Genomic DNA, 14,332 nt, shown 5'->3' on the forward strand with positions numbered 1-14,332 from the left:
CCCCCCCCCCCCCCCCAGACCCCCGCCACCATCCTGCTCTTTGGGGTGGCGTAAAATTCAGCCCTTGGTGTATGTTAGCTATGTGCAAGTTAGTTTATTTTTGTCCAATTCCTTAACTGAGATTTGAAACGTACAGAAATATTATTAAGGAAAGGAAAACACTGGAGCCACAATGTGTTCTGATCACCACCCTGAATAGCAATTAACTTCTGAATGGACTCAACCTGTCAATGTTTCTGGTCTCAAAAGGACACAACTTCACCTCAACAACAGAATAATACATTGTGTATTACATGGCATAATGCATCTTTCCTTATTAAAAAAACTGTACATATCATTTGACTTATTTCCTTACATCTCTGAAACATCTTGGATTATTTTTCTACATTAAAGCTGCTATATAAATGCAAGTTGTTGTCATGGGAGATATGCTGGTATTAAACATAAATTCTTTACAGTGAAGAATTTATATTATGTGGCAATTATAGATTTCAGGTTACAGTAATGTGCACATCCTCTCCCCATATGCATAATTCTGTTTGTGAATCAGGTTTGCCTGCTGGGTTGCCTCCATAACGGTAGAATTCATTCTATGCAAACTGCTTTGGATGTTACTGAGAGATGTGATCAGGTGCTTTACGGATCTGGTTTTTAATCTTTCAAATTCCCACCCTTCCCTCACCCTACCAGAAGAAACAAAGTGCAAGGAAACCAAACAATTGCTGTTAAAATCTGGTACCTCAGAGACATTTCCACTTTTATATGGCTTCAGTTCCAAACCAGACAGTGCAATTTCCAACTGAGCCACTGGGGAAATTCCTGAAAATCAGGATTTAGAAACACTCTCACTATTTTGATAAGATTGAAAGAAAAAGACACATGTTAGAGCATAGTGTGTAACTGCTGTCAGTGCCTGGGGATAATGTAACTACTTGTCTTTTTTCAGATTACATACTATATCCAGGCGACCCCTGGAATTCTCCCGTACATTACCCGCGACATCACCGGACTCTCTGCCGACCTCTGCAAAATCATTGAGGCTTGTAATAAATTTCTTGAACAAAATAAGGATATGGTCAATGTAGCGCTGTGATATCTGTGTGATGTAGGGAAGGGTACCCATTTCTGCAGGACCTGCATCACATTATGGTAATCCAATGGGGTTTGGTGCAAGAGGAATGAGTTCATGTTTATTGGGATAAAATGAGATATAAATTCAGTTTTGATCAACTGAAAGACAGAAATTCTAATGATGATTAAGCCCTTTGGAGTTGTCACAGTGCATACCATTTGTATATTTTTGATGTACTAAGGGCACTGCCCTCGGTTAGTTGAGATTTAACACAAAAAGAACATATTGGTGTAATAATGCTAGTGGTGCTTGGGAACTGCATTGTAATCTGTTTAGAGCAAGGATTACTGCCATTAGCTTATATGTGTAAATTTAACTGAATTCTTTGTACAGAATAATAACCGGCCTTGCATATAGCAATTTATTGCAAACTGCCAGATTTAATCCATTATATTTTTATACTAATTTTCAGAGAGGTGAACTTGAAAGATGAATAGATGAGGAATTTACGAACAAAAAGCTGTCACTGATTAAAAAAAAACTATTACAAAATCATACTGATGTTACTGGCCACTGAGTCATTCACATCAAATAATTTCCATGCATTTTGCCTATGGATGGTGAGATTTTTTGGTATTCTTTAAAAATCTGCCAGTGAATTTATTAAAACAAATGTGCGTTTTCTGTAAAGTTAAATTTGCCAATTTTCTGTTTGAGTTAGGAGTGTGGATTCAGAAAGTTACTTTATCGTTAAGTCACGCTCAATTATCCTTTCCTTTCAACTGAGACCACACAATGTTGGTGTTGATGTTACAATTTAGCCGTGAAACGCAGGATGAAAATCAATTTAACGCTAGGGGAGAGTCAAAGTTATCAACAGTAAACTAATTACAATGATTACTGCAAGGACTCACCATGATGATAGTGGAAAGCTGGTTTCCTGTGAATGAAATGAATTCCGTCATTTAAAACACTGAATAAAAGCACTTAACCGTAATTGTGTACATTTTTATTGATCATTGAAAACTTTAAATGAAAGCCTTTATGAAACAGAAAGAACACAACAGCCGGTTGACATTATAAAATCGGCCAGTTACAAACGCAAAATAATACAAGAGGTTTAGGAACAAGTCGAACATAAACTGCTATGTTTGCAGTGTTGCCACAACATCGGCGGGCACAGGGCAAGAGATTGATTACAAGACTACTGTGAAATAATCAAATGTATGAACGTTGTCCTTATTTATTCATTTTTAAAAAAATGTTGCAAAGGCCTATAGCACTTATGGAAGTTGTGCAATTGGATAAACGCCAGGGAGGTTCAGCTAAGGGAGAATCATTCTGTCAAATCGGCTCCACCGATGGTTCAGTGAGTTCAGTTAGCCAGCAGCTGTCCTAAGTAGGGTCCCTGGTTTAAAATCCTGGGTCACAACAGAGGAACGAGAGTGCCCCTGGCTGAGGGAGGAGGAACATTATCCCCGAGTTCCTGTTCTGGAACAACACTCAGCAACTCCTGGGTGAGGACTTGATCAGGTGCGGCTGCATTGCCTGCATAGCCACTCAGACGAGGTGTTGGATCGTGCCTATTGTCTATGGAGCCCTGTTTTACTAAGGATTCAACACCATCAGGAGGAGAGAGAGAAAGCTGTGATGAAAAAGGTGAATCACTACATGCACCTGCTCCAAGGATATTGTCACTGGAAGCAGTGGCTAAAGCTGAAACCCACTCTAACCCAGCCTTCCACTTGGAATGTTTGCAAGAAAACAGCACACAGATTCAACAACCAGGAGTATCTGGCAGCAAAATTCTGAAGTAAAAGCCAGAAATGCTGGAAATACTCAGCAGGTCTGACAGCATCTGTGGAGAGAGAAGCAGAGTTAACGTTTCAGGTCAGTGACCCTTCTTCAGAACTAGCAATAGCAAAATTCTGATGCTCGTTTCCACATGATACAGTCTCTTCGTTTGTGCCTATAGTAGAACAGATTTTTGAGAGGATTTTCTGAAATATCAATATTCATGTACAACAACTTGCAATTATAAAGCACCTTGAATATTAAAAAGAAAATATCCCAACACGCTTCACAGAAGGGCCGGGCAATAAGCGAACATGGAGCCAAAGAAGGAGATATTTGGAAAACTTGGTCGAAGAGCTGGGTTTTAAGAAGGGTCTTAAAGGAGGAGAGGGATGTGGAGAATCAGGGATTTAGGGAGAGAATTCCTGAGTTGTGCAGGCCTAAGTGGCTGAAGGCACAGCTGCCAAAGGGAGGAGGGTATACAGGAAGACAGTGTCAGAGAAATGGAGAACTTGTTGGGGGGCTGTGTGAGGGGTGAGTTGTTACAGTGCTGCAGAAAGTTAGGGAGGAAGACTGGTGATGCCATGGAGTGATTGAAACACAAAAGATGAGAGCTATAAATTTGAGGTATTTGGGAGGACCAGGAGCCAATACAGGTAGTAAAAAGGTGATGGATGAGTGGGACTTGTGCATGTTAGGATATGGGCAGCAGAGTTTTGGTTGTGCACAAGTTTATGGAGGGTGGAAGATGAGAGGCTGGCTAGAAGAACTTTGGAATAGGTTAATCTGGAGCTAACAAAGGCATTGGATGAAGGTTTCACTGGCAGATGTGCTGAGGTAGGAACAGTGGCAGGAAATGTTAGAAGTGGAAGTAGGGAGGCAGAGACCATTCAGAGCAGTCAGCATAGTCTTGAAACAATAGGGATCCCAGATAGTCCCTACCTCTCTTCTCTGCACTACTTACCATAGATATAGCTTTTTCCTTTCATTTATAAATCTTTTCCCTCTACCAAAGTCCATTTTGAATCCAATAATTAATGGTAGTATGCATCCATAGCAATGACTTAGAAGAGACAGAGAGTGTTGGAAATACTCAGACAGCATTTGTGGAGAGAGAAGCAGAGTTAACGTTTCAGGTCTGTGACCTTTCATCAAAGATGCTGCCTGACCTGCTGAGTATTTCCAGCATTTTCTGTTTTTATTTCAGAATTTCAGCATCTGCAGTATTTTGCTTTTATTATAGTAATGTATCTAAGTTTGCTGATGGTACAAAGGTAGGTGGAAAGGTAAGCTGTGGGGAGGACACACAAAGGCTGCAAAGAGAAATAGGCAGGTTAAGTGAGTGAGCAGCAAGATGGCAGATGAAATATAATGTAGGGAAGTGTGAAGTTAGGCACTTTGGTCGTAAGAATAGTAAAGCAGAATATTTTTTAAAAGGTGTGAAACTAAGTGTTGATGTTCAAAGAGACTTGGGTGTGCTTGTACAAGGAACGCAGAAAGTTAGCATGCAGGTACAGCAAGCAATTAGGAAGGCAAATGGCATGTTGGCCTTTATTGCAAGGGGATTGGAGTACAGGAATAAGGAAGTCTTGCTACAATTGTACAGGGTTTTGGTGAGACTACATCTGGAATACTGTGTGCAGTTTTGGCCTCTGCATTTAAGAAAGGGTATACTTTCATTGAAGGCAGTGCAGCGAAGGTTCACTGGATTGATCCCGAGGATGAGGGGGTTGTCCTATGTTGAAAGGCTGAGTAAATTGGACCAATATTCTCTGGAGTCTAGAAGAATGAGAGGCGATCTCATTGAAACAGACAAGATTCTGAAGGGGCTGGATTGAGTAGACACTGAGAGAGTATTTCTGCTGGTCAGGGAGTCTAAAACACAGGGGCACAGTCTCAGGATAAGGGGGCAATCATTTAGGACTGAGACAAGGAGAAATTACTTCACTCAAAGGGTTGTGAATCTTTGGAATTCTCTACCCAGAGGGTTGTGGATGCTCCATTGTTGAATACATTTAAGGCTGGGATAGACAGATTTTTGGTTTCAGGGAATCAAGGGATATGGTGAGCGGGCAGGAAAGTGGAGTTGAAGCTTAAGATCTGACATGATCATATTTAATGGTGGAGTAGGCTTGACGAGCCATATAGAAACATAGAAAAATAGGAGCAGGAATAGGTCATTTGGCCCTTCGAGCCTGCACTGCCATTCAGTACAACCATGGCTGATCATCCAAACTCAGTAACCTGTTCCTGCTTTCTCCCTGTATCCCTTGATCCCTTTAGCCCTAAGAACTATATCTAACCCTTTCTTGAATATATTTAATGATTTGGCCTCAACTGCTTTCTGAGGTAGAGGTAGAGAATTCCATAGGTTCACCACTCTTTGGGTGAAGAAATCCCTCCTCATCTCAGTCCTAAACAGCTAACCCCTTATCCTTAGACTGTGACCCCTCATCCTGGACTCCCCCGCCATTGGGAACATCCTTCCTGCATCTAGTCTGTCACGTCCTGTTAGAAATTTGTAGATTTCTGTGAGATCCCCTCTCATTCTTCTAAACACTAGCGAATACAAGCCTAATTGACCCAATCTCTCCTCATACATCAGTCCTGCCATCCCAGGAATCAGTCTGGTGAACCTTCGCTGCACTTCCTCCATAACAAGAACATCCTTCCTCAGATAAGGAGACCAAAACTGCACACAATACTCCAGATGTGGTCTCACCAAGGCCTTGTATAATTGCAGCAAGACATCCTTTCTCCTGTACTTGAATCCTCTTGCTATGAAGGCCAACTAACCATTTGCCTTCTTAACTGCACCTGCAGGCTTACTTTCAGCGACTGGTGCACAAGGACACCCAGGTCTCGCTGCACCACCCCCTTTCCCAATCTGTCGCCATTCAGATAATAATCTGCTTTTCTGTTTTTGCCACCAAAGTGGATAACCTCACATTTATCCACATTATACTGCATCTTGCCCACTCACTCAACTTGTCCAAATCACACTGGAGCTTCTCTGCATCCTCCTCACAGCTCACAATCCCACCCAGCTTTGTGTCATCTGCAAATATGGTCTACTCCTGCTCCTATTTCTTGTGTTCTTGTATCAGACTTAAAAACGGAATCTCCTCCTTTGGCACAAATAACTAGGATCTGTTTGGTTGACCATTTTGCTCAAATGGCTACATCACCAATTGTGAATAAGAAACTAATCAATTGCTTTTTAAAACTGCTTTAGGCCATTATAGAATTTGAGGAAAAAAATCAATAAATATCTTCCAAGTTAGTCATTTCATTTTAAAAATACCTGTAAGAAGTTTTCTTTGTGAGGTACAGGGCTTGGGCCTGGGTATTAACAGCTCCAGCTCCTGCTGTCAAACTGAGTGTGTGGCAATGCATTATGCTTCATTTTCACTCTTGTCCTGGGAAATGACACTACCCAGATCTTAAATAAATGGTGTAGATCTAGTGTTGAAGGTAAAGCGCAAAAAAAAAAACGTTTTTAATGTAAATAACTGAGGATAAGAGGTTTTTGTAAAGGGAAGGACCATGTATGTTCTTTGCATCTTAAGCATATTATAGGCGGCACAGTGGCGCAGTGGTTAGCACTGCAGCCTCACAGCTCCAGGGACCCGGGTTCGATTCTGGGTACTGCCTGTGTGGAGTTTGCAAGTTCTCCCTGTGTCTGCGTGGGTTTTCTCCGGGTGCTCCGGTTTCCTCCCACAAGCCAAAAGACTTGCAGGTTGATAGGTAAATTGGCCATTATAAATTGTCACTAGTATAGGTAGGTGGTAGGGAAATATAGGGACAGGTGGGGATGTTTGGTAGGAATATGGGATTAGTGTAGGATTAGTATAAATGGGTGGTTGATGGTCGGCACAGACTCGGTGGGCCGAAGGGCCTGTTTCAGTGCTGTATCTCTAATCTAATCTAATATAAAGTAATGTGAAAAGGATCACTAAAACATCTGTGAGATTAAAAATTATAACTAACATATGGTTTTGGATTTTTACCCCAGACATTTTCCTCAGTTTCATTCTGAGTGTGTGCTGTTCAGTATCTAGATGGATGTACCTAGTCCAGGGATTGAACTAACAGCCCTTGTTGCTGTGTTCACTGATGTGCTGTGTGCCCTCACGTGATACCTTAGGCTGATGAATAAACTTTCTATCCAACTTTAGTCTAGACTATAAACTGCTCATTTGATTTATTGAACAGTAAATAGAGAGATGAAAAGTACTAAATGCAAACAGTATATTTACAGTAATTACAGACTTCTAGGAATACCAAAAGAACAAAAGGTGATTCTCCTGTGCTGATACGTAATATTAAAGGTGAACCTCAAGGCATGTTTCCTGATTAGCTTTCCATGGCAGTTCACTATCACAATGTCTCTGTCTTGCCACTATCTCTGACTGCTTCAGATTGACTGCTGGCTAAGAGGCAGTCAACCTCAGGTATACCATTCAACATTGTTTTAAACCTTTATTGAAAGACAGGACCTTAAAAAGTTTATCTCATAACTGCATTAGGTATTCAGCCATTTACACCATTCAAATAACTTCACCAAAACTGCAGTTGGAAAACAAACAGATATTTTAAAAATCCCCAGGATATTGGTCTTTGAAATAAATGACTCAACCCCTTACCTGAGACTGAAGTATTCTGTTCCACATGCTTCCCACTGTAACAATCCAATTATCACATCATTGTCACGCTCACGGAGGGAACAGTGATGAAATATGAAATGAACTGAGGAATTATGAAATGAAAGCAAACTGTTGAACTAAGCTACATGAAAATGGACACTTTGCTACCTGGCAACATGGAGAGGTCAAGTGATCCCCTCCTGTACTGCAAATGAACATGTTTAGACATGTTAAAGACATTATTATTAACATCTGGAATTACCTCGAGCAGGCGCATGTAAAACAGCCCATTCCATGCTAACGACTCCTATCATCAAAATTGGACTAGCAAAGGCTTTTGCAGGCAGACTGACTCTGAAGCCAAAGCCAAGATAATTGGTGTGACGTAGCACCTATTTATCAAAATGGGCCACATTCAGATGCCATTATGTAACAATGGCCCCCACATCCTGGAACATTGTATGAACATACCAGGGGACAGCAAGTTGAGTCACCCAGCCTGATGAAGGTTTTTCTATTAAAAAAAAAGAGATTTCTCAGAGAGGGGGGCAGAAATCCATTCCAACCAGAGAAGCTGTGAGATCTATCCAGCTAAGAAGGAAGCCCTGCCAGCACCATCTTTAAACTACTGAGGCAGAGAGATTGCAGGGTGACCTTGAAAAATTCCCATCTGGGAAAATAAACCAGGACTTCCACCACCAACTTTGGACTGAGTTTCAACCAAAGGGGTCTGCGACACTTCATCAATTCCAAGACAAGGAACATTCAGGTCTGCAACACTGTTAAAAATTCCTCTGGAAAACCAAGAAGATTTCAAAGTAAAATAAAAACAGAAAGTGCTGGAAATACTCAGCGGGTCTGGCAGCACCTGTGGAGAGAGAAACCAGAGTTACTGTTTCAGGTCAGTGACCTTTCATCAGAACTTTCATCAGAATCAGTTCTAATGAAAGGTCACAGACCTGAAACGTTAACTCTGTTTCTCTCTCCACAGATGCTGCCAGACCTGCTGAGTATTTCCAGCACTTTCTGTTTTTATTTCAGATTTCTGGTATCTGCAGTATTTTACTTTTATTTTAGGTTTCAAAGTGAACTTTCTTTACAACAATTGGACTCTAATTGCACACTACCCTCTACTCTCTATCTTTTCTTGTGTGTGTGCATGTGTGTAAATGCTTGAGTGGGTGAAGTTGTGAATGTTTTTGGGTATTGCTTAATAAATATTTAACTTTTTTTTAAAACCTACAAGAAAACCTGTTGTTTGTTTATTTGGCCCTTAAGCACTCGGGGACTAAATACTATTTTTAAAAACTCTATCTGTGGTCAGTTGAGAGGTGAAAAGTGGAAGTTACTCACACCATTTCCCACCTGTCCATAACATCATACAATTACTAATCATATATGCATGTCCAATTAATACCCATATGGACAGTTTTTGTGTGCCCTGAGCTATTGTGTATCAATCTGGCAGGCTATTTTCTCTAAGTTATTCTGAGTTTTAAACCCTACATGCAGTGTGACCAGCAAGACTAATAACCAAATCCATTATATCCCAAGGTGCTTCATTTCCTGTCACATTAACATACATCTGTGAGACCTTTATATCTCAATATCGGTAAGAAAAGTCTTATTTTTACATTGAGTCACTCATGATATACTGTGTTAGTACACTGACTGTCTTACACTGATGGATTAACTGCTGTCTTATGTAGTCTGCAGTGAACATCAGAAACCACTCTTTAGTCCTGAACTATCTGAAAGCATCACTCAGGATGTCAGCTAATTTCATGAGCCTCCAGTCTTCTTTAAAAAGCTCCAATTTTACATTTATCTTCTCAATATGTAAACAAATTATCCTCACTAGCGACCAACTCAAAATAACTTCAACAGATTCATGCAGTATGACCTATTGCTTCTAAGATCCGGTAGTTACTTCTTATGACTGTGAGGGACATGGATGACTCATGCACCTTCTGGAGGGTAACAGCTGGGAACAGTCTTGCTTGACAGGATCTATTGTCAGGTGGAGTGTGTGTATTATTCAGTGTGATTCTGGGTTAAGCATGACCTGCTAACTTGTTCTGTCCATCCCTAAATTATTGTTTCCTCTAACAATATCCAGCATTCCCATCTGAACGTGATAACGAAAAGGGAAGCAGGCTGTGAGAGTTTGCCTGTGAGGTCCTGATACACATGAGCGAATGGAGCAAAAAACAGTTTAATAGTGGAAGAACTAACCTGCTATGCGACCTGCTTTGAATGGGATTGGAGGTGGGGGCACATAAGACACAAGCCTGTATCCACAGCTGCCAATATTTGTAAAAATGTTAGTAAGATTTATGATCAGCAAGAGTGAGATGAATCACATTTAAATGTGTGGAGATTAAGAGTGAGATTTGCCAAAGTAAGTCACATTTAGAAACCAAAATGAGTGTCACTCCAAGTGCAGTTTGACAGGTTTGTAGTAAACTTGAACGTCTTTCTGTGAGACCTCGGAGTAAAACAGGATCTATTGTTTGCACTGCAGTCAAGTACTAAGGTTTATGATGGTGAAGTGTGCAGCTGAGGTCTGTGTATGTGAGCTTGCACAGCCCTGCGTGGCAGGTTAGTGATTTATGAGATGATGACTCTCAATGCACTTCTTGTAACCTCACAAGCGCACTCTAGCTAAACAGAGCCAAGGTCTCTGTCGCATCGGGGAAACTGAAGAAATGCAATTGCAATTTGCTGAGTGAGTGAACCTGCTTGCACAGTTCATTAAACCCTAACCTCTTATGTCCACCAGCCTTTTCAACAAGCTTTTTGGAATCAATAGCTGGAAAACTACCTTTGGTAGCAAAATCTTAAACCTTAAGCTGTATTAAACTAAGAAAATATTGAAAGTTAATTAGGTTGTGGCTTATGAATGTGACAGATTTTAACTAATAATTTCTGTGGTGCAGAGCTTGAAAATGATTTGCCTGCCTAAGAGGCACGACAGGTTGGTCACGAATATAGACACTCAAACTAGTTTTTATGAAGTGAAGACATCGATGTGAAAGCGGTTTCTATAATCCTGGGGTAAGCGGTAGTAAATCCCACGAGTGCTGTATGTTCGGATGTTGATTAGCCCCTGAAACCCATCCATGTAGGTGCCTTGGACATGGAGGTGCTCCACTGTCAGAGTGTAGCTGGGGGAAGCCTGCAGTAGTCCAGTGGTGGCCTTCCATGATTTACCCAAAGCAACAGCCTGAAGCTGGAAGGACACCGTTTGCCACAGACCCTGACAAAGACTTAGCATGTCTTCCACTAATGGCTGTGTGTAACCATGGGCAAGTGCTTCATTTGGCCAGCTTGGAGCTATAGTTACAAAAGGAAATATTTCATTTATGGTTTTGATGAATTTCTTTCCTTCAATGTATCCGGGGGTGGTAAAACTGCCATAAGAGAGGTCCATGCTAACCCAGACTGGCACACGGAGGAGGTGCGTTGTGTAAGCTCGGTGAAGCAGATGCAGGGTTGGGGCCAGTGCCTGCTGAGATTTTATCTTCAGGTAAATGCCCCATGGTTTTGATGAAATTAAGATCCGATTTAGAGCTGATTCCAAAGGAAATTCAAAACCGTCTTCCAAACTTTCCACCATTGGAATTGCCTCACTGCCACTATTAGCTGTTCTCTCCACATTCAGAATAAGCATTCCTCCATCATTTCCTTAATAAATTGAAAATACAACATTTATATGTTGTGTTCAGAATGCATCAGGTGTTTACATTTTCAATTTTACTAAACAGCCAAAACCACACAATATGTAACCATGTAAAATGAACAATAGACACTGAGGTAATAAATGAACAGAAAAATAGGTGAAATCATTGACCAACTGGCGATAAAATGAGCCTAATCTAGGGATAGCAGCAATAAAACCCCTGAACCAAGCATTAGGCGCCCAAGAAGCTAGCAATTCAGTGGAATTCTCAACCATCCGTCCAGCTGTGACAGCCTAGGATGTAACCAGCTGTTCATCCCCGCTCCACATTCCATTTCATGTACACAAATTATGTTGAATTCTTTCATATTTGGTCATCCAAAAAAAATCTTGTATTAATTAAATGACCTTCTGTCATCATAACAGGAGCTCCCACTGTCATGTTTGTTTATCAGCTCACCTAAACTGTGCTGGCTTCTGCCAGAAAGTTGTGCTCTGGTCTTGAGGTTCGGCTTCACTCTAACACTTTATATTGTTCATGGACCCCCTCAGTGTATTACTGTAGTGTGTTATCTGCTGCTGTGCCTATACTATATAACTGTTACTCAGCCTTCATCAAGCCCCAGGTGTGAATACCGAATCTTAGAGAGGCTGCAAAGTCACTCTTGTGATTCCTATACACTAAGAGCTGAATTTTGTTGAGCTCCCGACGTTGGACTCTAGGGAGGGGGGGCCCAGAAGATCGCTGAGGCAGCGGTCCACCGTGGAGCCCAACGCCAGGATTGCCGGGCCTGATCTTCCTGGCGTCGGCAACGCTCAATGGCATTCCCCCCCCACACACCACTTGACAATGGGACTTAACTTTAAATATTTAAATAAAGGACATGAATAAATAAACATATCTTTCACTGTGATCTCTCTGGCTGTTATCGATCTTGCCTGCGGTGGCCAGCACTCACACACCTTCGCTTTCCCGTCCAGGGAAAGCTGGGGCCACCGAGATGGGGGAGGGGGGATCTTAGGATTTTTAGTGTTGCTGGGGCAGTGGGGAACATGGTCAAATCTGCATGTGTAGTGTAGTGGGGACGGGGGAAAGGGGTGACCTCTGCACTTTGTGCAGTTTGGGATGTGAAGGTCACATATTAAATGTAAGTGTTTTGGGGGGGGGGAAATGGGGCAGCCATTTATTGTTGCATGGGGGTGCGGGGTACAGGTCAAAAATCAATTCACAGTGTTTTTTGGGGAGGTGGGTATGGGCTTCAATTGCATAGGTCTGGCAGCCCTTCAAAAGTGGCGCCAGTGCCAGTGCAGAGGCAGCTGATGCCATTTTCAGCGTCACAAAGCCCACCCCCACCACGTGATTGGGGGGGGGCGGACCACCCAGCATATGCAGATGAGCCGCCGTGCGCTAGATCACGACTGCATAGCAGCCTGCACATGCGGGCAGCCATTTTTTCACCCACCGCCAAGAGCGGCAGCAGGAAAATGAAATTCAGCCCTAAATTTCAGGTATTAACCTAACTGGTGAGGGATGGCACCAACCCTTCAATGCCTGAATGGTAAATGCCTCAGAAGTAACCTAAAGAGAACAAGCTACAAAAATATATATATATTTGAGGAGGGAGACTTTTAAAATGAGTAGCAGAAGAGGGGGAGAGGCAGTTTGATGTCTATTTATGTATCAGCTTGGTTCAATGGTAGAACATTGTGGGTTCAAGCCCCATTCCAGAGATCTACACGCACAATCTAGGCTGACACTCCAATGCAGTACCGAGGGAGGGCTGCATTTTTGAAAGATTCCATGGTACTATTCAAAGAACAGCAGAAGTATTCTTCCAGTGTCCTGTAATAATATCACTAAAATGGATTATCTGATCATTCATCTCATTGCTGCTTATTGAACTTTGCTGTGCACAAATTGCTTGAACACCAGTGACACTTCAAAATGTGCAGCCATTGACTTTGAAGTGTTTTGGAATGTCCTGAGAATGTAAAAGGAACTATATAAATGGGAGTTCTGTCTTTCTTTAAAGATAATAGTTCTTATCAAAGGTATTTAGTAAAGTCTTGAAGTTTAAAAAAAATCTGCAGCACGTTAATTTTCAATCGCAATTAGCATTCATGTATCCTGAAGTGAAAGTGATATTATCTCTGTTGAGTTTGTAATTAGATATATAGATGTTACTGAGATACTTGCATTCCATTGGCCAAAGAATGAGGTGCATAAACATTCTTTGACCTGTGGAGTGCAAATATCTGTAACGTCTTTTTATTAGTTTGATTACATTTTTTCAGGACTTTGCAGGTGAAGATCTTTGCAAGCTCTCTGAAGTGTACCCCTGTTAGTCTTTGTGGCGCCATTGTACTTTCATGCCTGTAACATTGGTAATTTTATCACTACCGGAGAAAATATTCAAACTCTGAATCTCAAATAATTGCAATTCTAGTGATGGCTGTCACAGCTTGTAAGTGTCGAGCCACTACAGCATGTCATCTCCCCTTGCACGTTGAACGTTTATTTCTTAGATCTGGGCTGAAATCCACACCAAACTATTGGGATTAAAGTCTGCTTCCTCTGCTGGCTGTAAGGGACTGACTTTGTGACAGTTCTTGCAACTTTCCTGAATTATGAGTCTACTGCCCAAAACAACTCATAATTAAATTTCACTCAGAGAAGGTGGTAGGAGTTTTTCTTTTAAAATGAGGCAAAGTTACACTGTTAGGGCAGGATAGACGGAGATTATTCTACACCTACCCCAAGTTGTACCTGCCTGAAAGCTCTCACTGGTACAGCATAGAAGGGGCTTTCCTCTGGGTCTAGCCTCTGCAATACTAGGTGTGCATGTTGAGCCAGCATAAAAGGAACTTTACACTTTGACTGTCTCATGTCCTACCCAACCTGTGAATGTTCACTGGGGCACTATAGGTTTACCTTACATGCCATATGGCATTAGAGTCTTCAAGCTGTGCTTGAACATCCAAACCTGAAACTGTGTTTACCTCCTCTGCCTCCATGTGGATCTGAATCAGAACCAGAAACATTCAGAATCATCCGAATAGTGCAAAATTCATCCCAGTCACATTGACTTGGATGAAGATTTAGCACAGAATTGCAAGATTCATTGTGGACTGTGCATT

General features: G+C 41.6%; 2 protein-coding genes across 7 annotated transcripts in view; one reads left to right on the forward strand and one right to left on the reverse strand.

The window, feature by feature from the left end:
• Positions 1 to 2,063, forward strand: part of acot11a (acyl-CoA thioesterase 11a) — a 133,189-nt gene extending 131,126 nt beyond the window's left edge. For all 6 annotated transcript variants that reach the window (XM_068037543.1, XM_068037541.1, XM_068037538.1 and 3 more), the window contains one exon: positions 947 to 2,063. In XM_068037543.1, coding sequence (XP_067893644.1) covers positions 947 to 1,093 — 147 coding nt within the window. In that variant the 3' untranslated portion in view covers positions 1,094 to 2,063. The remainder of the gene's footprint in view (positions 1 to 946) is intronic.
• A 6,453-nt stretch (positions 2,064 to 8,516) lies between these two features.
• The window catches only part of fam151a (family with sequence similarity 151 member A), a 39,179-nt gene continuing 33,363 nt past the window's right edge, over positions 8,517 to 14,332 (reverse strand). Inside the window, exon 8 of the mRNA XM_068037545.1 lies at positions 8,517 to 11,199. Within this exon, the coding sequence (XP_067893646.1) occupies positions 10,523 to 11,199 (677 nt within the window). The 3' untranslated portion in view covers positions 8,517 to 10,522. The remainder of the gene's footprint in view (positions 11,200 to 14,332) is intronic.

This window comes from Heterodontus francisci, chromosome 8 (genome assembly GCF_036365525.1).
Source record: "Heterodontus francisci isolate sHetFra1 chromosome 8, sHetFra1.hap1, whole genome shotgun sequence".
In the NCBI taxonomy this organism is placed as follows: Eukaryota; Metazoa; Chordata; class Chondrichthyes; order Heterodontiformes; family Heterodontidae; genus Heterodontus; species Heterodontus francisci.